Genomic DNA, 24,745 nt, shown 5'->3' on the forward strand with positions numbered 1-24,745 from the left:
CCGCTTGGACCTTTTCTTAGCTGATGATTTTGGAAATTTACCTCCTTGATTACAAGTAACATTATTCTGTTGCTTGTTTTGTTTCCTCCACCCCCCTCACTGTTCCCAGTTTTGGGTGTTGTCTGTTGTCTTTATAGGAAATGAGAGTGTGGCCCTTTAACGCTTCTACCTCCACGCTTGCCTTCCCTGTCATCTGAGATTCCCTCTGCCTCTTTCCTGAATTGGAAGCCAGGCTTCCTGGATCTTGTATTGTCTTCTCTCTTGGGTTGATCCTTCGTTTGAGTATAACTGAAGCACAGCCCTTTAGTAGGCTCCTTAGAAAGAATGCAAGAGAGGCGAATCTTTGAGACCCTGAATGATTGGAAGTGTCTTTTTTCTGCCCCTCTATCTAGTTGATAGTTTGGCTAGGTATAGAATCCTAGGCCAAAAAGTATTTACAGTCAGTGTTTTGAAAGTGTTTTCCATTGATCTGGCTTTCAGTGCTGCTTCTGAAAAGTTTGATGTGATTCTGATCCCTGACTCTTTCCCTGCAACATTTTAGTACAAAACATATAGATGAGTCACATAATTCACATAAGTGAATGCTCAGACACCCAGCACTGCTTCTGCAGTGAACGTTTTCTCTGCCCTACCGCTCAGGGTTTCCTGCACCCCCTCCTCTTTTCCACATGTTGATCCATCTCAAGCATTTGTTGCATTTCAAAGACAGACGTGTTCAGCAGGCGTGTTGTTAACTATTAATACTCCTTTTGAAGGTAGAAGTCACACGTGATGAGGGCACAGGTCCCAAGAGTACCCTTCCATGAATCTTGGGCATGCCTTCTGTTGGGAAGTAGAGCACTATGATCACTACTCGGAAGCAGCTGCTGGCTGGATTTTCTTGCATTATAGATTAGTTTTACCTCTTGTAAAATTTTGTGTAAATGGTGGTTCCTGATTCTTCACATGCCATTGCTCCTCTCCTGTAGGCTCTTTTCTCTGTTCTCACCTTCTTTAGCTTTCTCTTCCGACCCTTCTATCCTGCTATTAAGATTTTTGGTTTCCATGAGTTCGTGCTTGTTCTCTGAGTGCTCCTTTCTTAGTATCTTATAGGTAGTGGTTGCAGTAGGCTTCTCTTCTTTCTCTGAGAGTTTTAATGATGGCTTTTGACAGGTGGTGCTATTCCTTCTGCAGTCTCCGTTTCTTCCACAAAGGTTTTCTTTTTTCATTGTGATTCCTCCTTCACCTGCTTATCATCGCCAGAGTTTACTCTCTTGGTGGGGCAGGGGGTGGTTAGGCACTAATTGAGTGTTATCAATGTACGGCCCTGTGCTGAGTAAACATTCTATCTCTATTAATCCATTTAATCACTGCAGTAACTCTTTGAAATGGGAACTTCAGGAGCCTGATTTGCAGAGTCAGGCAGCACAGAGAGGGTAAGTAACTTGGCCAAGGTCACCCAGCCTCAAGGACAGCAGAGCGGAGTCCTCTAGGCAGTGGAAAGGTTGCACTGGGGGAGGGATGCCATGTCTGTGAGTTGAATCAGGGACTTGGCCTCTGTGGCTGCTTCTGAGTCTGGGCTCTATTCTGTCATCCTCCTATGACTTAGAGTAGTTATCTGACCTGGGCCTCAGCTTTCCTATGTGTAGAAGGTACCCTGGAGGCCTCTACTCCTGGATTTTTTTGGAAACTGATGGGTTAATTACAGTATCCCACCAAATTGCCTTTGTACGGTGGGAATGGTATGTGTCACAGAACAAAATATCTTTGATGAAGGAAGCAGATTATTTATACTTTTGACCTTACAAGTAAATACCAGTTAGTTTTACTTTCAGTTGTTAGCGCTCCTTTGGGATATGGCATCCGGAGGAAAGGAAAAGGAAATGAAAACTCTACAGAAAACCCTACGCATAATTTCAGTTTCTCGAATTTCGGTTGTTGTCAAGGACAGTAAGCCCTAACCAGCTGCCGAGATGGCATTCATTAAGTTCTCAGAGATGAACGTGTGTTCTTTTTTACTTATTGGCTGGGTAGGTTTTCGTTGCTGGCACACGCAGCTTTCTTTAGTTGTGGCAAGTGGGGTACAGTGTTGCTGCGGAGCACAGACTCTAGGTACACGGTGTTGCTGCGGAGCTCAGACTCTAGGTACACGGTATTGCTGCGGAGCACAGACTCTAGGTACACGGTGTTGCTGCGGAGCACAGACTCTAGGTACACGGTGTTGCTGCGGAGCACAGACTCTAGGTACACGGTGTTGCTGCGGAGCACAGACTCTAGGTACACGGCTTCAGTGGTTGCAGCTTGTGGGCCTTGGAGCACAGGCCCAAGGTCTTTCCTGGTAGCTTATGTTCATGCACGTATGTGCACATGTGCTCACGAGGCCTTTGTTCGTTGGTTGGAGAATGAGTCCAGGGGATCAGGACAGACACATTCCCAGACTCCTGCAGGAGGCCCAGGACCAAGGCTCCGGGTGCTGCCCTGCCGTCGTGCTGACCACCTCCCCCAGTCCCCAGTAGCAAGCCTTTGGCCTGTGTGATGCACCTCGCTTGAGCTGAGTGTAGTGTGTACAGGGGCTGGACTTTCGCCCTCCAGGTCTTCAGGGTCCTCCCCTGTCAACATGTGAGAGCTGGGCCTGCGAGACCAAGTGTAGGGAGCGTGGGGCACCTGCCGGCCGAGGTGGGGCTGGAACTGTGATTGTGTTTGTCAGGTGAGGTACTTGGTGTCTCATTAAAAAAAAAAATCCTGAGGGTATCAACTGATCTTTTGCTTATCAAATAGTTGGAAAATAGAAATGAAAGTAGAGTTTATTTGGCTGTCCAGTGAGGTAGGCCAGGGGATGTGGGAGCGTCCAGGGAAAGTTTTATTGTTGGACGTTTACCTTCCTTTGATGAGTAAGTGGAGGGCTTCATTTGTAACTTGAAGTCTGAGATGCGTAATGCATTACTTGAATTTTAATTTGCTTATGATCCCAGTAAGGCCACCGTTGGAACGTTTGTGGACTGGAGCTGCTCTGTGTTTTGGAAGGGAGTGCACCGGCCACTTCCCAGCCCAGCCGCCCTGTGTCCTGTGCTCCCTGACGGTGGCTGTAGGGCTTCCGGTTTCGGTGTCTGTGGCCTGTGGGCAGCTTTTGTGCCGGCAGCTCCCGAGACTCCTCCCTGATGACACCTTCCCCCAGGGAGGTGTGGAGCCCAGCCGAACTGAGCTGGACCCAGGGCTCCTCCTCACCTGGCTGGCCCGTGTAGGGTCCCGGGCTGGGAGGAGGGGTTCTGCTCTGAGCAGGGGCTCTGAGCCCAGCGTGATCTGGGCTGTGGCCTCTGTGTCTCAAGTGAAACTTGAAACCATGAGCTCCGGCTTGTTTTGTCTTTGGCTGGGAGAATGATTCAGGTTTGTGAACTTGGGCCAAGATTTGAGGGTTCCCACAGCTTTCCTCTCCTCTTCCCCTCTGCCTGCCTGACAGTATCTGCCGATGTTTCAGGGTCCTCGCTGGTCCCTCATCAGGCTTGTTATGGTTTTCCCAGGGCAAGTGACGTGGTCCTTACCTCCTTTTATTGAATTTGTATGTGTGTATGTGTTTATTTATTCATTAAATTAAACAAATTTTTCAGCTGTGCCACGTGGCTTGTGGGATTTCAGTTCCGCAAGCAGAGACCGAACACACGTCCCCCACAGTGGTAGCACAGAGTCCTAACCGCTGAACCGCCAGGAGATTCCCTGGATTTGTGTTTTAAAGGGCTTTTTACCTGATGTCTCTGGATATGTTCACAACCACACGTAGAAGTTGCTTAGTTAAAGTAAACAAGGCCAAGGAAAAGAATTAGCACACCGATTTGTTTTTGTCTCATGCTACAATTAACATCAGCAAAAACATGGCAGTAAAAGAGCTGTGATCAAACTAAAGACAGTGGGGAACAGGCCCCTATAGTTGTTCCCTTGTTCTAGTTGAGCCGGGCTGCCAGCGTTGGTGCGTGTGGTGTCGCATTGCCCCGCCGGCCTGGCTAACTTCCTGAGCTTGACCTCCAAGGCCACCGTAGAGCTCCATCCGTGGCATGAATCTTTTCTCCCTTTATTTCCAGACATTGTTTCAGTTCTTTTTAAAATCTTCCTCGGGTCCTTCACTGTGGTTTTCATTCCTCCCCTCATATGTCTAGTATTCTAGGCCTCCATTTCCAAGGTCACCTTTTTTTTCTAAGATTTACGTAAGTATTTTTGGCTGCGCCATGCCTTTGTTGCTGCACGCGGGTTTCCTCTGGTTGCTTCTCTAGTAGTGGGGACTACTCTTCATTGTGATGATGGGCTCTAAGATAGCACTGGCTCAGTAGTTGGGGCGCACAGGCTTAGTTGCCCTGCGGCATGTAGAATCTTCCCACAGGGATTGTCTGCTGCATTGGCACGCAGATTCTTAACCAACCAGACCACCAGGGGAAGCCCCCCCAGTGTTCTCTTTTAGGTTCTGTTTTATCTGGAGTGCTTGGGTTTCTGTCCGTTTGTGGCATCTGGAGACTCCCTCAGGTGTGTGCTTTTCCTGTGTGATTTTACCATGACGGCTTTTCATGCCACCTGTTTCGAGGCAGCTGGTTATGATTGTCCAGGACCTGGGGGACAGCTGGAGCTGGCTTCCTGTGTGTCCCTCAGCACAGGCTCATGCCCTCCAGGTGGTTCACGTGGCCCAGGTGGGGCTTTGACTCCTCGTGGAACTTCCCCTCTTCCAGGGTCCTCCAGGGCGTGAGGCACTGCTGGCAGCTGTGCTTGTCCTTGTTTCCACCAGGAGTTTGGGCTGGGTGGCCTGGAGCTGTGCAGGGTCTCAGCAGGCCCAAGGCCACGTGTCCCAAGTCGGCCTGGGTGTCAAACCCCAGCCCCTGGCCATAGGGCAAGTGGTGCTCCCAGGCATGCTTGCCAGAAATAACCAAAACAGCAGTTTGAGAATCTTCACTGAGTACCTCGTGGGCACCAGACATCGTTCTGTGAGCCTTCTTGGTCACCGTGGGGACCGAAGCATTCGGGTGAGAAGGGGAGGGCTTGTCCAGAACCAAGGGAACGATTGCCCCCTCTTCCTCCAGCCCTGCGTTGGAAGACTCCTGTCCACAGGCCGCCTCCACACTGCCGCCGTGCCCGAGCTGGGTCCCCCTGCCGAGAGCCCCTCCCCTTCTGGCTCTGCGGGAAGGGCGTGCGTGAGGCCGAAGTCTGGTGGTGGCCACGCGCTCTGGGCCGGACCCTGTGGCAGTGCTTTCGTGGGTGGTGTGTGTGGCCGCTGGGATGCTGACAGCCTGATGCGGCTGCCCCCTCGCCCTGTCCTGTCACGCTCCTCCCCTCCCTCAGGACTCCTCCCCAGCTCATCCAGACCCAGAGGCAGTCCCGTGGGGAGGCGTGCCAGCGCTTCAGCAGCGTGACTGCGTCCTCCATGTTGGCGGCTCGGAGGCCGGAGGGTGGATGCGAGCGTTGCGGCGCGTGCCCAGAGGTCCCCCGTGTCCTGTCCCCTCCCCGTGCCCAGATCCCACTGACAACAGTAGCAGAGACCCAGGGAACAGACGTGGGTAGCCCGGCCACTTGGCGTCATCCTGACTGACACAAGTTGCTGTTATACTTGAGGACATGAGAAGCAGAAATCGTAGGGCTCCAGGGAGAAATGGATGAATCTGTTGTCGTCCTGAGAACTCAGAACCCCTCTCTCCATTGCCGACAGTTCATTTATGAGAGAGAATAGTGGGATGAACTGGAATAGCAGGGAGCCTTGTATCTGAGACTTAGCAGGAGACAGTCCTGATTCTGTGTTTTCCTGTAGGGCTGTGCCACTGTGGCTGCGGGGATGCTTTGTTAGACACAAGAGCGTTTACAAATGCCGCACGTTTACTAGTAAGGCTGTAAAAAAGTCTCAAGAAATTTCAAAGAACCGCTGGTGTACAGACTACATTCTTTGACCAACAAAACAATGAAATTGAAAGTTGGATACCGAACGATAAAGGCATGACATGAGTATTTAGTTTGAAAAATATGGATTTCTAAATAACACAGGAGTTAAAGAAGAAATCCCAGTAGAAATTTTGCAATAAAATTTTAAAGATAGAAATGAACAGTAACACAATTATATATCCGAACTCTCCAGATGCAGCTAGCCGTGTACTTACAGGGCAATCTAAAACCTTAAGCAGGAATTGTGAAACCATGGCCCGCGGGCCCAAGCTGGCCTTGGCCTGTTTTTGTATGGCCTTGGAGCCAAGAGTGGTTATTCCTTTTTTTTTTTTTTCCCCCCAACAGTGTTTTCTTTTTGAAAAGGGAAGTAGTCAGTGGTCTGCAAAACCTCACTGTTTGGGCTCTGGCCCTTTGTAGAAACTGCTGCTGACCCCTACCTTATCCCTCTTCTAATGTTGTAAGGAGGAGAAGAAAGGCTCAAACTGCCAAGGAAAGAGCGAGGGTAGTAGCAGGGAAGACAGTGAAGGGGAGCAGGGGAGAGACACAGGTCTGCAAGGATCAGTGGCCAAAAATGCCTCCCAAAGAGAGAGACCTCGGCTCATCAACAGAGCAGGAGGGGAAGCGCATAAAGCGTAGTAGACACCCGGATGGGGGCTGTAAGACAGGTCCTGCAGAGAATGAAAGCCACATGTTCAGACTGTCTTTTGCTGGTAACTTTGATAGCTCAGACAAAAGTAGACATTCTTAGAAAAATATAATTTATCAAAACTGACCCCAGTAGAAGTAGAAAGGTAACTTATCTGTGCTCGAAGAATCCTTATTGATTACTTGAGATAGTAACTGCTTATCTATGAGATTTTAAAAATAGGTTCATTGGGATATAATTTAATTCTGTACAGTTTACCCATTTAAAGTTTACAGATTAGTGGCTTTTAGTTTATTCACAGAGTTATGCACCACAGTCAGTTCTAGAACATTTCATTACCCCCAAAAGGAACCCCATGACCCTTAGCTGTGATCCAAAACCCCCATCCTCCTCAGCGATGCACAACCACTAATCTACCTCCTATTGCTGTGGATTTGCCTAATCTGATTCTGATAAATAGAGTAATACAGTATGTGGTTCTTTGTGACAGGCTTCTCTCACTTGGCATGATTCAAGGTTCATCCACGTTGTAGCGTGTGTATTTCATTTCATTTTTTTGCTGAGGATTACTGCATAGTATGGTGTATTAGTTTGCTCAGGCTGCTATAACAAAGTACCCAAGCTGAGTGGCTTGAACAACAGTTTTGGAGGTTGGGTGTCCTGAGGTCAGGGTGCTGGCAGGGCTGTTTCTCTTAAGGCCTTTCTCCTTGGCTTGTAGGTGGCCACCTTCTTGCTGTGTGTTCACATGGTTGCCCTTTGATCAGTGTCTGTGTCCTGGATGGACAACAGCCCTCCTGGATTCGGGCCCATCCGTATGGTCTCATTTTACCTTGATTACCTCTTTAAAGGCCCTGTCTCCAAATGCAGTCCCATTATGAGTTATTGGGGGGATACAATTCAGCTCATAGCAGAAGGACAGACCACACTTTGTCTAGCCATGTGTCAGTGGATGGAGATTTGGCTGCTGTTTTATGTTCCCGCCAGCAGGGCATGGGTTCCAGTTTCCCCATATTCTCACCAGTCCCTGTCATTTTACATTAAAAAAAAAAAAAAAAAATTGTAACCAACCTAGTGGGTATCTCATTATGGCTTTGATTTGCATTTCTCTGATGACTAATAACGTTGAGCATCTATTCAAGTCCTTTGCTCATTTTTAAATTGGGTTGTCTTTTTGTTGTTGAGCTATACAAGCTCTCTGTAGTTTCTGGATTCTAGACTCTTAAGATCAGGTAGACAATTTGCAAATATTTTCTCCAGTTCTGAGGTTGTCTATTTTCTTGATCTTATACTGTGTCATTTTTGATGTAGAAATTTCACCCCCCCCCTTTATTTTTTTTTTTGGCCATGCTATGTGGCTTACAGGATCTTAGTTCCCCAGGGCTTAAACCTCCACCCTCATCGGTCCCAGCCACGGGACTGCCAGGGAATTCCCTCACCTTTGCTTTGACTCTCTCACTTGAGTTATTTTTCTCTTTATGTGCAATTTTGGGGGATGAGAATGTGTATATACATGTATATGTATGGTTTTTTAAAGAGTATCTTTTTTTGGTTTTAAAATTTGGTAACTTTTAAAAATTAGTATTATGAAAGAATTCATAGTTTGAAGGAAGTATTAAGCATGCCTGAGTGGTACGTGTTTAGAATTTATACTTGACACAAGTGTGGAAGCCATGCAAATTATAAAACATCTTGTATCATATTACTGTATGTTATTTTTAAGAGTTGAAATTCATAGTTTGGTTCAAACCCAAGATTGTGACATTTATGATTATAAAGTGATTTAGTTGTGTGTCAGTTATATATGGTGTGCTCAGAAAGTCATGTCTGTCCACAAAGTTTATTATTTTAGACACTTTGATAATATTTGTGCTATTTTAATGGAAAATCTTGTTCTGAATCTTTTAGTGAGAAATTTTGCTACCAGGAAAAACCCTTTGTCCACTAATTAATTTCTATCTCTCCTTAATTTTGTCACCTGCTTCTGCTAGCAGCAAGCCTGTTTGGTGTTTGAAGTCCAGTGCAGGTTGGCTGATTCGACTGGGGAGCTAGTCGTTACCCAGGAAGACGGCTGGCGGGTTCATTTCACTTGAGTTTCAGGTTTGCTCATGGAAGTAGCCTGTTAGCAGGTAACGCGTCTGGAAGGGCACCGTGGCGCCAGGATGCGGACACGGTGAGGTTGGTTTAATGTGCTTGGGGTGAGGTTACTGTGCCCTTGCCGTGTTGCCCTGTGCTCGCTGCCCCCGTGGGCGAGGCTGCCTGGCACACACAAGTTCTTGCTCCCATAGGAGCCTCTTCGGGGCTGGACGGCTGCACGTGCTTCCCTGCCTGGCTCCCACTGTGAAAGCCACAGGGCTGCCGCTCCGTTCTCCGTGCCAGTGTGGGCCTGTCCCTGGCCCCAGACTGGTCCCAGGCTTTGGGAAGGGAGCCCACGGGAGTGCCCTGGGGAGCGGCCCAGTGGTCACACCAGGGGAAGACGCTCAGGCCTGATTTCTCACCCGGCAGGCCTGGTGCTGCTGCAGGGTTCTCCGCTTGCTCTGTGCTTGGGTGCCGTGAGAGTCGAAGCATAGCTCTGGGCTGGGTCCAGATCTTCAGGGGGTACAGCGGGCAGCAGAGGAGTGCTAGGGGGCCCAAGGAGTGAGGGCGGAGCTCTCCTTGGGCTGTGTCATGAGGAGGGGCCCGTGGTGGGGAGACCTGCCTTTATCTGGGCAAAGGGAAGATGGGGCCAAGTTCTGCCCCTCCCTGGTGGGACAGCCCCTTGCTAGGCGGGCACCACCATGCCTGAGGGTCTGCCTTCACCCTTGGAGGTCAACGTGGGAGGTCACTGGGGCAGGCCAGGCAATGTGGCTGTGTGAGATGCTTGGCTTGTGGTTGAAAGTCTGCCATCCACACTCCCCTGTCCCAGCTCTCCAAGCCGGTGACCCAGGTGGTTAGATGAGAGAACACTCTTCAGAGAACTTACCCTCAGCCGGGTGGAGGCGTGTCATCAATCAAACACGAGTGACCCGTCGTCTGACATTTACCCTCCTTCCTTCTGGCCGTCTGATCCTGGACCAGGCCTCCAGTCCAGTGACCCTCAGCTCGGTGAAGGGGGATCTTTGGCAGCATGGTCCTCCAGTCCTGCCTGTCCTGAAATTTGTGCCCTGGACACACTTGGGGCCAATGGCAGTCTGGGCACTGTGGCCAGGAATCCAGGGCTGTGAGTCAGTGGCAGAACTGGTCCCTGACTTCCTGGTTAAGGCTTTAATTCTCCTGAACGCTTGTTTTTGCTTCTTTCAAGTTGTTGTACTTGGGCCACTCTGTCAGAAGCCGTGGGTGTTTCCTGCGCCAGAGGCACCGCCGCGCCCCCTCCTCTGTCCCGCCCCCTCTCGTGCGTGGCCTTCGGCAAAGGGGCTGGGTGGGCAGGCACTGGGCCCCTGTGCTGTGTCCTAGGCGGGGGCAGAGAGATGGAAAGAGCCTGTGTTATCTTTCCCCGAGGAGGGTTATTCAGAGATCACGAGAGTTTAATTTGACAAGAACCATTACTTAGGTGGCCTGAAAAGAAAGTTTTGTAGACTGAGGCCAGGCAGGCCCTTTGGGGAGCCAGCACCCCCTGTGACAGCTGAGAACCAGGAGCCGCTCTGGCTCTGCTGCTACTGCGAAAGCAGGGGAACACTCTTGTCTGCCGAGGCTGGGACCTCCCGCTGGGGGCTCCCATCTCACCTCAGTTCCGGGTGTTGGGAGAGTGTGTTGCTTGTCCCCAAGCCCTGGCCCCTGGCATGCACGTGGGCGCCTGGACCAGGGGTGGGCGGCACTGTTGAGATGGTTTTGTGCCTGTGTTTTCCTGGTGACAGCTTCCCCCGGGTACCCTTTGGCGTCCTCTAGTTCGAATTTAATAAACCGCAGCTGGGCGAGGAGAGAGCCCCTGTTCAGTGGCCTTGCTCCAGGCACTGTGGTGCTGCTTGTCATCGCTGCTGACAAAGTGACAGCTGCTCACGCACAGCCCTGACTCAGCGGGAAGTGTGTGCTGGCCGCAGGCTCTCTGTAGGGCGGGTGGCCCCGCGTTGGGTCCAGCAGGGACGAGATGTGGGGGCCGCCTGCTCCCTCCTCCTGGGAATGCGCTTCCTCCTCACAGATCGGGGAGTGGGGGGATGCCAGGGACTTAGAGGAGGTGTAGGATGTTTTGATCTTAGAGAAACTGTCTGAAATTTTGGATTTTCAGTATTGAAAAAAGGGAATCGGTCTGTCAGAAGAAGACTATTTTCTCTCTGAGGGTTATTTCTAAGCAAACAGTTGTATTTGAATTTTAGCATAGTCCAGTGATGTTTCAGTTTAGAAACTTTGTTTCCCAGCTGAGAGTTCAAGCAGTCAGTTCCCACCGTGGCCATGGAATCAGTCACCTGCGGAGGTTTCTAAACGTCCAGGTGGCCACCCCAGGCTGGAGACCCTCCTCAGCGGGCGGTTTTGCCATGTGCTGTGGGGCATGTGGGTCGTGACCAGCTGGGGAAGGCTCTTCTCCTTGGTGGTATGACTGGGATGTGGGGGCTGGTCACCTGGATGGAAAGTAGCTCCTTGCTTTCTCATGTTCCTTCTTTGGGGAGGCTCATTAATGTGTTTGGAGATGCAAGGATTGGACCTTAATGTTTTGCTGTGACTTTCCAATAGTCCAGGGGCCTGTGGTGAGAGAACCAAACTGCAGTTCTGCCTGTCCCTATACTTGTATTGTCCACAAAGCGTCCAGGCACTAGCCTTATTCACAGATCAAACTCATGGTCACAGTTACTTTAGGCTAGGCAATAGGTTGGGGGGTGGGAGTAGGAAAGAGGTTTTCCTCCAAAGCATTAGCCTGTCATTGATATACATAAAATTTGGAGAAGCTGAAAGATTGTCATGGTAAGTGTATTTCAAGAGGAGTAGAAAGGTGTCTGTTATCCTTCAGTTATAAAGAAGATTATGTTTGTGGGAAACATTAGGGAAATATTTCCAGGAGGAATGGCTTAAGCAGTTTAAAAAATTTCAAAGGATGTGTGTTGTTGAAGGAACAAGAGAGAGACACTTACGTTCACTCAGTTTTGTACCTACTGTGTGCAATGCATCTTCTAGACAGTGTGGGCAGGGAGGCTGCTGTGGAGGCCGGGCTCCACATGCTGGCACCCTTGATGTATGCCTGAACCACCTTGAGGGGAGTAGGGGGTTAAGTGGGGGACCTGCATTCACCCGGAGGTGTGGTCCTCAAGCCTTTCAAATGCTGATTCACCTTCAGGGGCAGTTCAGTGAACTAACTTGTAACATAGCACCTTCGGGTTTAAATGGAGAAATGTGTCTGTCATGTACACATCCCAGTTCTCCATGCTGGAAGCCCTCCGCGAGTTGTTTCTTAGGAGCGTCTTCCTTCCTCTTCCGGTGGGGTCTTCTTCCTAGGCTCATTTCTTGGAGAAAGTGAGTAGAAGACGAGGAACCGTCCACATGCCTTGTAGCTTCATTTGCTCTTCCAGGCCTCTGTGAAAGGACCCAGCATCATGATTCCGTGGAGAGCGCAGTTTGTGCTCAGGATGTAAAACCTGCTGTGTCCTATGCTGACGTCTTACTGGGACGTCGCCCTCACAGCTATCGTCCAGCTGTCTTTGCTCACCTTCCGTGGTGGGCATGCTTCTGCCCTTCTTCAGTAATTCTTTGAGCCCCCGCGTGTGGCACACGGCCCTGTGGCTGCTTCCTGACAGAGGCCCAGCTGTCGGCTCCTGCTCCGGCCTGCTCGGGAGCAGCTGGCCCCAAGAGAGTGGCTTCAGGGAGGCCTTGTCAGTGTGCCTTGTCATTTATCTTTTGTGTGGATGGTGGCAGCAAAAAAGGTGCAGGTCGTCCTGTGTTCTGGGCCTGGTGGTAGGGAATTTGGGAGCCCCCCGATTTCCGTTTCCTCCCTGGAGGCCCTTCCTCCCCACCGAAGGCTCAGGTGCTGTCTCGCGCACTCACCTTGTGTTCAGTGTCGTCCTCATACCCTGTGGAAGTCGTGTTTCGTTCGACAGGATCAGCAGCTCGTTTCCCCTGTGCCAGAGAGCTGGTACTCTGGAGATAATCTGTTGACTCAAAGCTGGCCCCAGCACGGTCAGAAGGGCCAGCCAGCACTGGGTTGTCTCATGGTGTGCAGACCTGTCATGCCACCCCTGAGGATGGCCACACGTTAGCCGTCAGGGGGCAAGGTGTGGTGGGGACGTGGGCACAGACCTGGGAGGTCAGCTGCTGGGCCACACTGGTCAGCCCCTGTCCCCAGTCGTGGCGAGTTAAAGATCTTAACACCCCGAAGTCCGTCCTGGGGCAGGGCCTCTGCGGCAGCACCCTGGGGGGGTCAGATTCTAGAATCAGCCACCACTGTGCCCTCGGGTGCTTACTGCACTGAAGAGAGGAGGCGCTTCTGTTTACATTCTACTGATACCTTAGTACGTCAGTGTATTTTAATTGATTTTTTAAGAAAAAGACATGTAATTGTCTCTTAAAATAGGAAAGATATGCATTTAGGTTATTTTACAATGTAGTCCAAAAAGTGAAATTTTAAAAAATTGAATTTTTAAAGAAAAGCACTCTTGATTGAAGTCTTTATTAAGTTTTGAACACCTGGAATCACGTGAAATCTGTGTTTTTGGAGTCGTGTTCCATTATGGCAGGTCACGGAAAGCGGCTGAGCACACTGAGTCCAAGGTTACTTGAAGGGTTACTTGGAACCATCTGGTTTAGAACAGTTTGTTTCTGTACCGGGTGGATACCAGATGTTTAGTATAAACAGTCTAACCAGGAGTTCCCGTGGAAAGCGCACCTGCTCTTCCAGCCTGGTGGAAACTTACCATGGTAGTCACAGGGGCATCTCCTACACTGGGCACTTGCTTTCTCAGTCAGTACCTTCCTTAAGCCTCTTGGGAGCCCCGGGAGCTGGAGGGGAGGAAAGAGGTACCCGATGTCACCTGGGCGGATGCTCTGGTGGCACAGGTGACGAGGAAGCCGTGGCTCAGAGGTTCTCAGTCCCCCGGCTTTACGGGTGCTGTGCCACGGCCACCCCGGTGGTGAGGTGGGGGGACCACTCTGGGCTGGGGCTGCCGCTTGGGTCCAGGGACTGCTGTGGGCTGGAGGAGGACCCCTGTGTGTGTCGTGAGTTACTGCTGTGGGAGGACTCATCTTCCTGTGGCCTTGGCTGATGTCAGATCTTTTTCTGTTTTTGATCGTTCTTATTTATTTTTATTGCAGTATAGTTGATTTATGATGTTGTGTTAATTTTTAAAATATTCTTTTCCATTGCGGTTTATCATAGGATACTGACTGTATAGCTCTCTGTGGTGTACAGCAGGATCGTGTTGCTTATCCGTTCTGTATGTAATAGCTTACATCTGCTAACCCCAACCTCCCACCCCTTCTTCCCTCAGCCCCCCTCCCTTGGCAACCACACGTCTGTGTCTCTGTCTGTGCGGCCGCTTCTGTTTTGTCGGTAGGTTCCTTTGTGTTGTGTTTTAGATTGTCGTATTCAGAGTTAGATGTAAGTGATGCCGTGCTGATCTTCTCTGTACCGTCCCACGTTTAGTATATATGCTGCTGAAGCCAGCACTCCGATCGTTATAAGTGTTTACTCTTCTTTGATTTGGCCTCTTCTCTGATCCGTGTTCCACACAGGAATGGTTCCTGTTAATAAATGGAACATATGTATTTGATGTTGAGAAGGACCTCGCTGTGATCCTGTCTAAAGTGTCAGACTCCTGGGACCCACGCTAGCTGGTGGACCCCAAGGAGCAGTCATCCTGGTCCCAGGGTCCTTCACCTGGTCTTGGCCTAGTGGCTAAGTGGTGTCCTCTGAATAGTGGAAAGGGTGAAACCACATTTTAAAGGGTGGTATTGCCTTTGTTAACGATTATGAAGATCGTGAGTGATCATTACGGACCTTTGGGACAGTGACATGAAGCAGCAGCTAAGGAAACCTGGAATTCTCGCTGCCTGGAGGTTGGCGTGGTGAGGTTATAGCGGGTGGGGGCCGTGAGCACCTGGGGCTCTCAGCGTGATGCTTGGGCTGGCTTTGCAGTCCAGGGGCTGGGCAATCTCTCTGTACCTCAGTTCCCCGACCTCCAGGGTCAATTGGACAAAGGCCTGGCCCATAGTGAGTGCTGATTGTCACCAGTATCAGCACGTGAGCCATTGACGGCATGCAGCCTGCTTGAGGGTTCTGAGTGTCCTCCTGTCATTAAATATTCTTTGGGTAGCAGCATGCGTTGCACTGAGTGGCCCTGTTGTATTTAAACAACACCCCTCGTCCCATCATGGCAGGGTTTGTTTTTGCGCTTACAAACCATGGTGGCAGCAGTGCAGCTTCTGTGCTAAGTTGGGGACATAGCCCAGGAGGCCCAGGCACACAGGGTCAGAGCCATCTGCCCGCGCTGCCCCCATCACCTGTTACCCGTGCCTCCTGAGTCCGTGGTGAGTGGCTTGCACACAGCGGTTCCCGCGCTCTCCCCTCTGGACAGGTGCCCTGTGGGATGGGTCATAGCCACACGGCCTACTGCATCAACACGAGGTCTGGAGGTTTTGTTGAAAGTCTGGTTCTGCTCGTGTGATCTTCAGAAACGGCTCTCTTGTCCTTATCTTTAACATTCCTATTTCTCCCCAAGTTTCCCCATCTGCTGTTTCCCCCCTTTTAAGGTTGGAATATTCCCATGATATGTGTATGTGAGTTTTTTACATGTAATCGCCATCACATCCTTATCCATCACACCACACTTACCTTGTTTGTTATTCGCTTTAAAACTTTAAGTGTATTGATCCACTGAGGTGTGAGATGCTTTATGTAGGAATATTCGCTAATCTCTTCACACAACGAGGGGACAGGGTGCCGTCAGATGGAAGAGTAGGTGTTTGCCCCAGTCTTGCTTTGCAGTTGTGTCATGCATTTCACAAGGTCCTGCCCCAACACTGTGGGGTCCTGCTCTAAAGTAGTAAGTTCCTGCTGTCTTGCCATTGTGTTTCTCTTTGGAGGAGAGCCTTTATCCAGGAAATCCTGGACTGCATGCCTCCACTGGGACCTCTCGTGTTTCTACGACACCTGGAGAGGGGAATGTCCATTTCTGGCCTCTGGACAGCTTAGCCTTGCCTTGCAGCCGCAGCACCATGGGCAGTGAAGGGGGGTGGGTCTTGTTCACAGGGAGGACATGTGGGAGGGTCTTTGGACCAGTGTGGCCATGTGACTTTCCTGCGGAAAGGGAGGCAGAGGGCTTCATGGGTGCTCCCCTGGGGCAGGGTGCGTGTGCTGGGAACACCTGGGGGGAGGGGAAAGCAGGTGGTGTGCGGGCCAGGTGCCCACCCCAGCAACACAGGATGCCCCAAGACCCCGCTCCATCGTACCTGTGGAGACGAGCCCTGGCTGAGGTCTCCCAGGTCTGTAGGGCGGGCATCCCTCGCCCTCCAGGGAACGCTGGTGCCCGAGCCTGCACTCGCCCCACGTGCAGAGTGGCTGGTGCTGTGGCTCGCGGTGCTGCCACAGGTCAGCCTTTGGGATAGTTTTTTTCAGATGTCCTGTGGGAACTAAAAACTAAATGTCGGTGGAACCAGATTTTCTGTCCGTCATTTCCCTTCTCCCAGCAAATTCAGCATGTTTTTTTCCGAGCAAGTTGGACTGCATTCTTCAGGAAGGTATGATGGCTGTTTGTGCTGGTGGCTGAAATAGAAGTTGAGTGGTGCATGGCCACACCTGCTCCCGGGAAACTGGTGCTTTCCTGGGCTCAGACCAGGCAGGCAGGCTCCTGGCTGCATAGGCAGTTCCATCCATCATGTGCCGAGGCTCAGGGACTTCTTGGGAGACTCAGCCAAATGCGTCTGGGAGATGTAATTCTAGTACTACTTGGGAGATTTGGCGCAGTGCATCCTGGTAGACACTGAAGTGCATCTCAGGGGACATGGCTCAGTGATTCCGGAAGACTTGGCCCCATGCAGTGATATTCCTTATGTGATGAGTTTGATTTTGAAGTAGTATGTTGTTCAGTTGCTCAGTTGTGTCCAACTCTTTGCAACGCCATGGACTGCTTGAATTAGTATAATTTATTACTTACCAAAACTCATATCTTCTCAGCTGGCTGTATGGTGATTTTTTTATTTTTTAAGGATGCTGCAGAGAATGTGTGAGTTCCTCCTGACCCCTGGATGTACATCTGTAAAGCCCTGCAGTGGGGACTTGGTGATCTGAGGGTTAACTCGTTTCTCTCACCTAGAGGCTGCTTTGTCCTTAGGCAGTTGGCGTTAGACAAATGACATGCTGTCTAGAGAGAAGAGTATTTAAATTACATTGCTGGACTCTGGGTTGCCAAAAGGAAGCCCTCTGGGGAACCTTATATATTTGACATGTATTTGCAGTGTGTAATTGGAACCGTGAGAAAGGTTTTTTGTTCAGTGCGATTGAAGAGTTTCCTTATTTTAAACCTGTTGAATCTGGAAAGAGCTGTTAGTTTTTGAATTTTTTCCTCTGGTAATGGCTTCTTATAAAAGTTTAGGGCAAAGACTGTGTCTCCTTCATATACCACCCAAAGCTCAGTAATTACTCTGTACCCTGTGTGGACCAGGGCTGATCTGTCTCTTGTCTTCCTGTCCCCGGATGTCTGAACTAGAAGCCCAGCTCATCCTTCTGCACAGAAGAGCCTGGTGATGAAGGGCCGAGAGGTCGAGGACAGCCACAGGCCCTGCCCAGCAGTCCCGACCCCATCCTTCTGCCCGCCTGGGGCCTGGTACTACCACCACCTTTGGATGAATTGAAGCCGAGAGCCTCATTTTCCAATTTTCTTGTTGAAGAAATTGTCCTCTCTCTCTCTCCTCCTGAGCGGTTTTACTTTAGGCAAATCAAAGCCCTTTTCAGTGACCATGAGGCAAGTGTCCCAGCATTGCTGTCAGTGGCCATGTAGTCCCCTCCCAGACTCCAGTCCAGCAATGAGGCCTGCGTTTATTGCTGGCAGCACTTCTTCCAGCCCATTCTAAAAGAAACCAGTCCTGAATATTAATTGGGGGGACTGATGATGAAGCTCCAATACTTTGGCCACCTGATGTGAAGAGCTGACTCAGGGGAAAAGACCCTGATGCAGGGAAAGATTTAAGGCAGGAGGAGGAGGAGACAACAGAGGATGAGATGGTTGGATGGCATCACCGACTCGATGGACATGAGTTTGAGCATGCTCCGGGAGTTGGTGATGGACAGGGAAGCCTGGCGTCCTGCAGTCTATGGGGTCGCAAAGAGTCGGACACGACTGAGTAACTGAACTGAACTGAGCGCTTCTTCACCTGCACTTGGGCCTCAGCCACTGGTGTTTGTGGCAGATGTAATAGAGGGGTCACCGGAGCTTTCTAGAGAAAGAATTTGAAACTGCCTGTGCCGAGAACTGGGCAGGGGACTCACGAGGGGAGCTGCAGCAGCCTGGTCGCATGGGTGGGCAGGGCTGGCAGTGAGGCCCTGAGGCCCAGGCGGGGCTCAGGTCTCTGCTTCTCTGACCTAGCTGGGCGGATGCAAAGCAGTCAGAGCCTTCACGTCTTGAGGGCCAGTAGCTACCTGAGCACGTCCCCTGGGCACATGTGGGTGCCAGGGGCCAAAGCTGGGGTTTGTGGGAGCCCCCTTGCTACACAGAACTCAGAGCCCATGCTTTGCACTGCTTTTTTTCTCTCTCAAGTAGGGCTGAGCCTGAGTGCAGCATACGGCACCCAGTGCCCTCTCACGGCTGGCCTCCTCCCATTCCTGAGGCAGAGAAGTGGGCCAGATAGCCCTGTGTTCGGACCTCCGAGCGTGTCGATTTTCCCATCAACAAATGCCAGTCAGCCCTGTGAGGTCTCTTACTGTGCTGAGGCAGACCTCTGTTAGTGGGCACAGGTCACAGTGTGTGTCCTTTTCTTTGTCACTGGTTGACCTTAGAAGCCATCTCGCTCTGGCCCTGGCGTCAGGCACCCCCACCCGCTCAGGGGCCTTGGGGGCCAGCTGGTCCAGGGTGAGGCTGGGTCCTTGTGGAGGTGGCCTTCTCCCGGGGGGTCCCTGAGCATTTCTCAGGGTAGTGGTTGGCTGTGACGTCCACCTGAAGTACATGTGGACAGTACTGACCGCTGTCATTCCTAGTTGTCTGTTTGGAAATTGATTTTGTCCAGTGGACCGATAAATTGGGACTCAGCAGTTAGCATCCAGATTTCCCTCAGGCTATAGAGTTGCTGAACAGTCTTCCCCAGAAGTGTCTGGGCAGCTGGGTAAAGTGGTGATTTTAGAGAATGTGGCGAGGCAGTGACTCTGAGTTTATACTGTGCGACACGTCAAGGTGCCATAGCCTGTTAGTTTTGGGCCGTGAAAAGGCTACCCTCTTAGCACGGAGAGTATGACCAACACTAGAAAACTAAGAGTAGTTTCAGGTAAAGTAGAACTTCCCCAGGTAAGACAAATGAAGGCCAATTTTAAGTATTACAGCTTTAGTTCAAGTTGAGATAATAACTTTTTAAATGGCTAATTAGATTTAACCACTTTATCTGAAATAGCTGTGATAGTGGCCTCTGGTTTGGTTTGGCATTTGTACATGCTTTGTATTTTTTTTTTTTTTACTGAAGTATGATTGATTTACAATATCATGTTAGTTTCAGATGTAGAGCACAGTGGTTTAGGTTTTCATATATACACACACACACACATATGTTTTTTCAGATTTTTTTTCCCCCAAAGGATATTATAAAATACACTGAGTATAGTTCCATGTTGGTTATCTGTTTTACTTTTATTTAGAAAGCTATTTGTTTTTGGCTGCGCTGGGGCTCTGTTGCGGTGCTCAGTGGGCGAGGGCTGCGCTCTGGCTGTGCCGCGTGGGTTTCCCCTCTTGCAGAGCACGGGCTCTAGCTGCACGGTCTTCAGTACCTGCAGCACGACGGCTCTGTGGTGTGGGCTCAGTAGTTGGGACACACGAGCTTAGTTCTTACACTTTTAAACCCCATTTGTTGTTGTTTAGCCACTGAGTCCAACTCTTTGTGACCCCATGGACTGCAGCACGCCAGCATAAAACTCTATGCATGAGTGTTATGCGTTTTATTTTCTTTTACAGTAATTTATGTGTCTCTAATAGACAAACCCTTCCCATATATACATGAAATACACGAATATGATAAACTTAATAGGCAAATACCGTACAACTGCAGCTCCCTTAAAGAGTACAATGTTCTTCCCAAGGGTCTTAAACTCACTCGTCTCTTTATATAAAAAACTACCTCTGCAGTATTAGAAACTCAGTGAGACATTTTAAAATTGAACCAGAAAGATAATCTGTATGTACTTCAATTATTTTAAATATCACAGATGATTTACCTAATTAAACATATCTGGGTTATTCCTGAAGTTAGCACAGAACGACCCTGGGCTTGCTTTACTTTGTCATCCTCGTTCTCAGGCCTGAAGCCCAGCAAGGTCACAGATGCCCTCTGAGCGGAGTTAGCGCACCTGTGTAACGGTGTCCACGCTCACTCCCCAGCTGGTGACTGCTTTTGGCCAGAATTAGAAACCCATGTATTGTTCGTGGTCCCCTTGACAACAAGACTCTGGGGGCAGGTGGCCTCTGGGTCAGGTACTCTGCTCACCGGACAGTGTCTGTTGCCCACCCTCCTCTCACTCCCCTGATGTGCCAGCCCTTTCCCTCACTCCTGGCGGCCCCTGTGTCCCTTTGCGTCTCCTAGGACCTGGCAGTGTCCCTTGGGTGTGGCCGGCGGGCATGTTTGGGGGCACCTTTTCAGGAACATTCTCACCTGAGTCAAGCTGGTGGACTCGTGAGTGACTTCCTGAGCAGGTCGTGAGTTTCCGAGTGCCTTGGGGTGGGACCGTGGTGTGTGTTGCTCGCGCCAGGCTTTGCGGGGCCACGGTGCAGGCGGGGTGGTGTTCCAGCGGGCGCAGTGTCTGTGGAGCCGGGAGCACTGCTTCAGGGCCGCCTCACAGTCTCTCTCCACTGTGTGCAGTGGTTCCCGTGATCCTGAAGGCTCTGACGTACGAGGAGAAGCGGGGCGCCTGCAGCGTGGGCTCCAACGTCCGGGACGCTGCCTGCTACGTGTGCTGGGCCTTCGCACGTGCCTACGAGCCTCAGGAGTTGAAGCCGTTCGTCGCAGCAATCTCAAGGTAAAGCCTGTTAATTTGGACTAGTGACAGCATTGGCTTGCCTGCTTCACTGTCTGCTCCTGTGCAGTGAAAACCAGCACAGCCTCATGAAACCAGCACATTACCTTTTCCATGGCTTCCTGGGCAGAGCATTGAGGGCAGTGGGCTGTGCCAGCCACATGGACGTGGGCCCCACTTTTAGGATCCGATGTCTGTGCCTGGGAAAATTCGAAAGAGATGTATCCCTAGTATAGTGATGTTAATTTTCTCCCTGTCTCCTGTTAGACTGAAGTGAGTCCCTTTGACATGAAAAGGGAGTTCGGTTGTCCACTTCTGGTTGTTCTGTGTCACGCTGGAGGAGGAGCTGAGCACTGGGTTGGTCATGGTTGTAACACCGACCCAACCGCTTTTACTCAGAGATGGATTTTAACATGATCTCCAGTCCTGGAAGCTGCCTCCCACCAAAAAGGAGGGGAGAGAGTGGGAGACCCTCAGGCCTTAGAACGTATCCACAGGGCAGCTCTGTCTCCTCCTCTGGCCAGTGCAATGGGCTTCCCCAATGTCTGAGCACCAGCAGCGCCTGGGGGAAAGCCGCAGGGGACCGGGGCCGCTCGAGGGTCAGGAGAGGGTTCTCAGGCTCGCTTACTGCTCAGGTCGCGTGGCCAGGCTGTATCTCTCAATCTTGACTCTCATGTGAAGGGAAGGCCTGCAGAGCAGCCTGTGGATTCTGATCCTTGCTCAGGGAGATACACTGCTTCCTAGGAAGTCGTAAAAGTGTCTGACTTCTGGCCATGTCCACCCCGGGAGGGGCAGGAGGGCAGTGGGCTCCTAAGAGGCTGTGGTGGGTGTCTGTGGCCTGAGGCCTGGCTGCGGAGACCTGGCTGCCCGTGCCTTTGTCTGCTGCTCCTGCCCTCACGTGTGTTCCCCGCTCTCTTGTTGGTCTGCAAAAGTGAGATTGTTTGCTGTTTACTTAATACAGCTTCGGGGAGGGTTCTGACTACTGCTTTCTTGCTCTGCTCCTCAGCTTTTTGGAAGCTGCTTCTGTAACTAGAATGAAAGCGCAAGGTGTATTTTGCTCGCTGTTTCCATCAGCAGCCACAGCATGATGAGCCTCTAGATGGGAGCTGTCTCATTCACAGTCGTGGCTTCCCACCCAGCCGAGGTCTTGTGCCCAGGGCCCAGGCAGGTCCAGCTCTGCACCTGTCACACTGCCTCTGCCGGAAGCTGACATGCCCCAACTTCGGGGGACCTGGCTTCAAAGGGTCATTCCCATTTCAGAGTGAAATCATCTCGGCAGGCTTCTAAGCTTTGTGGCTGAAAGCTCTGAAGGTTGCAGGAACCTGGGCCCCTCCTTTCTCTGGGGACTGTCTTTGGCTTAGCCCAGCCAAAGAGAGAATCAGGACTGAGGGCTGAAGGGTCAGCAGAGGCACTGGGCACAGAGATGTGTGGCCACCACTCATAACGTCCTCTGCTTGGGGTAGAAGCTTCTCGCCACTCCATAGGTGAGAGTGTCAGAGTCACAAGACCTCATCACCAACTTGGAGAGACATAGTGTGAAGAGTCCTGAGCCCTGTGGGCACAGATGAGCCAGAGAGCAGGGTTCTGTACAGGCCCTTGACTTGGGAACAGAGGCTCTTTCAGCCGCAAGCAGACAACGTTGCAGTGTTCATCTCCGCAGAGGTTTTAATGCAGAGTACCAGCCAGTGAGGGTGCTCAGGAGTGCTGGTGAATGTTAAGTCTGGCCCTCATGTAATGTGTGACACTCAAAGCGTGGTGTCCCGGTGTGGGCGATCCTTCACAGACTCCCATCCAGTTCTCCAGGAGGCTGAAGGGGCACCGCACATCTTACTCCAGAGTGACCCCTGTTACTCAGAAAAGGAAAGACCCAGTCTGGTGTAGGGGTCACATCCTGGAGCTTGTGCCTGTCTGGGGAAGGTGTTGAAGAGACCAGTGACCCCACTGGATAGGGTCCTCTGCGGCCAACCTTCAGGGCAAGGGTGCTGCGGGTCTGTGTGCAGCTGAGGGCCTGGGCAGGCCCTACCAGGGGACCCCCAAGGGCTCTGGAATGTGGAGGGGCTCTGGAATGTGGGGGGACGGAGTGGAGGTGGGTGGTCAGGGTGCCAGGCTTTCTGAGGCGGGATTTATTTTAAGAAATGGTGCTTGGATTAAAGGACAGATCACAGCTGTAGGGACTGGTGGCCACATCCTTCCACAGAAACTAGTGTGGTTCACTCAGGACCTTTGATCTCAGGGAAGGCTGAATTTCCCTGACGTCTTGGGCACGCCCAAGCGATCGCTGATGAGTTTACACTCACCGAAAGTGCAAGCTGGCAGGGGAGCCCAGAGACTCCTGCTTCACAGCCCTCCTAATTTCTCCTAATTGACCCTGGAGTTGGTGCCTTGTGGAGTTTCTGCTCAGAGGGGGCCCCTCTTGTCCCCTGCCCCTGTGCCCATCCCAGGACTGGATTGGCAAGTGCCCATTGGAGCTGTGCCTGGCAGCTTTCTCAGTCCAGTTTGGCAGGTTCCTAGGGAGCCTGTGCTCCAACCCTTCCCGGTCCATCTCCATGGCAGGCCTGGGGGGTGGAGCGGGCGGGCTGGAGGGTGAGTCACGGTGCCATGTGAGCCTTCAGGACGCTGCTGGTGCTCGCCTCCCTGCCTCAGAAGTATCGGTTGGGGTGTGTCCTTCGAGATCTGCCTCCCTTGGTTTGTAATAAGTGACCACATTTTAATTGTCAGCTTTTAAGCCCATTCATCCTGGCACATGATAAAATCTTGAGATCTTCAACTATACATTCACAAACTCTTCAGTTTGGATCCTGCAAAAGTAGACAGTTGAGATCAAACTATAATTCTATAAACGAACTAGACACATCTGATGGAGAGAGTCAGGCGGTGGTAATAACGAGGCAGGGCTGGGCGCAGCCCACACAGAGGGAGAGATCAGAGTGTGGCTGGCCCCCACCTCGGGCGGCCGGGCAGGGAAGAGCTCAGGTCAGCCGCTCACCTTCCTCGAGGAACGTGAGGAACTGTCCTTTCACTTCACCTGTGGATATATGCTCACCGTCTCTGTTTTAGAAATACCCCAAAGAAAGTTTTTAGGTCAGTATACGACATAGTTTGAATTAGTGTTGGTCGGTTTTGAAAACCTGTGTTTCCTAAGTGTTATATGCAGATTAAGAGATGGAATAATTATTTTGTGAATAAGTAAATCGGGCTTCCTGAGAAGCCAAACGTAATTTAGGGACAGAGAAACACGAAGTTACAGTGGTAGAGGATGGTGGTGTATTTTGAAACAACCTTCTCACCAGTAATCAAAAGCTAATTTGCAAGAAGAAAAGGGGAGAAAAAGAGCCCTGTTGCCAGCATATGCGTTGGTTGTCACCTTCTAGCGATTTCCTCACCTGAAACTCTTTTGTAAGCTGAGCTCCTGTTGACATCAACCCTGCAGGGCCCCTCCCGTGCTAGGGGCAGTGCCCGGCTCAGCCTCGCGGAGCAAGCTGGGCAAGCAGGGCAGCGTGGGCAGCGCCTGGGGATTGGCTCCCAGATCTCTTCCTCGAGGGCAAGATTGTCCTGAAAAATCAGGAAATGGCAAGCATTGCTCAAAGCTACGTCTTGTTCCCACTCAGCGTTTCTTGATGGCAGACTTCCAGGGGGAAGATAACCTTTTTTGTTTCTTGAGAAAAATTGAGTGGCCGTTACTGACCAGAGTGATCCCACCTGTCTGCCTGTTAGGTCTCCCCTCGGCCTCCATTTTAGCTCTGCTGTGATTGAAAGCACTTTGCAGATGTCTTGTGTTTCACCGTCATGTCAGCTGGCTCCTGAGCTTTAATTCTTCTGATTTAGGGAAAAATTTAGCCACAGGCGGGTCTTGCAGTTTATTCCCCAAATAGTGTGACTTGTAGCTTTTAAGCAGGGATGGGTAAGAAATCATCCATCTTGATATTTTGAAAAGCATATTTTGAAATGACATTTTGATATTTTGAAATGACAAGGTTACTGTTACTCAAAGGAAAAGGGATGTTTTGTTTTTTATTGCCACAAAAATATGACACGAACTAACAAAAATTGAGTTTGGGGTAAGATCTGCTCTTTGCTGTACCTGCTAAAAGCCAGGTGCCTGGAACTTGGAGCAG

At 50.8% G+C, this 24,745-nt stretch overlaps 1 protein-coding gene across 3 annotated transcripts in view; it reads left to right on the forward strand.

Annotated features, from left to right (window-relative positions):
* The window catches only part of TBCD (tubulin folding cofactor D), a 145,222-nt gene that overhangs the window by 59,338 nt on the left and 61,139 nt on the right, over window positions 1–24,745 (forward strand). For all 3 annotated transcript variants that reach the window (XR_005721771.1, XM_040244922.1, XM_040244920.1), the window contains exon 14: window positions 20,477–20,633. Coding sequence is in view for 2 of the 3 variants with exons in the window: in XM_040244922.1 (XP_040100856.1) it covers window positions 20,477–20,633 (157 nt within the window). In the remaining variant the exon portion in view is untranslated. The remainder of the gene's footprint in view (window positions 1–20,476; window positions 20,634–24,745) is intronic.

This window comes from Oryx dammah, unplaced genomic scaffold, assembly GCF_014754425.2.
Source record: "Oryx dammah isolate SB20612 unplaced genomic scaffold, SCBI_Odam_1.1 HiC_scaffold_8, whole genome shotgun sequence".
NCBI classification, from domain to species: domain Eukaryota; kingdom Metazoa; phylum Chordata; class Mammalia; order Artiodactyla; family Bovidae; genus Oryx; species Oryx dammah.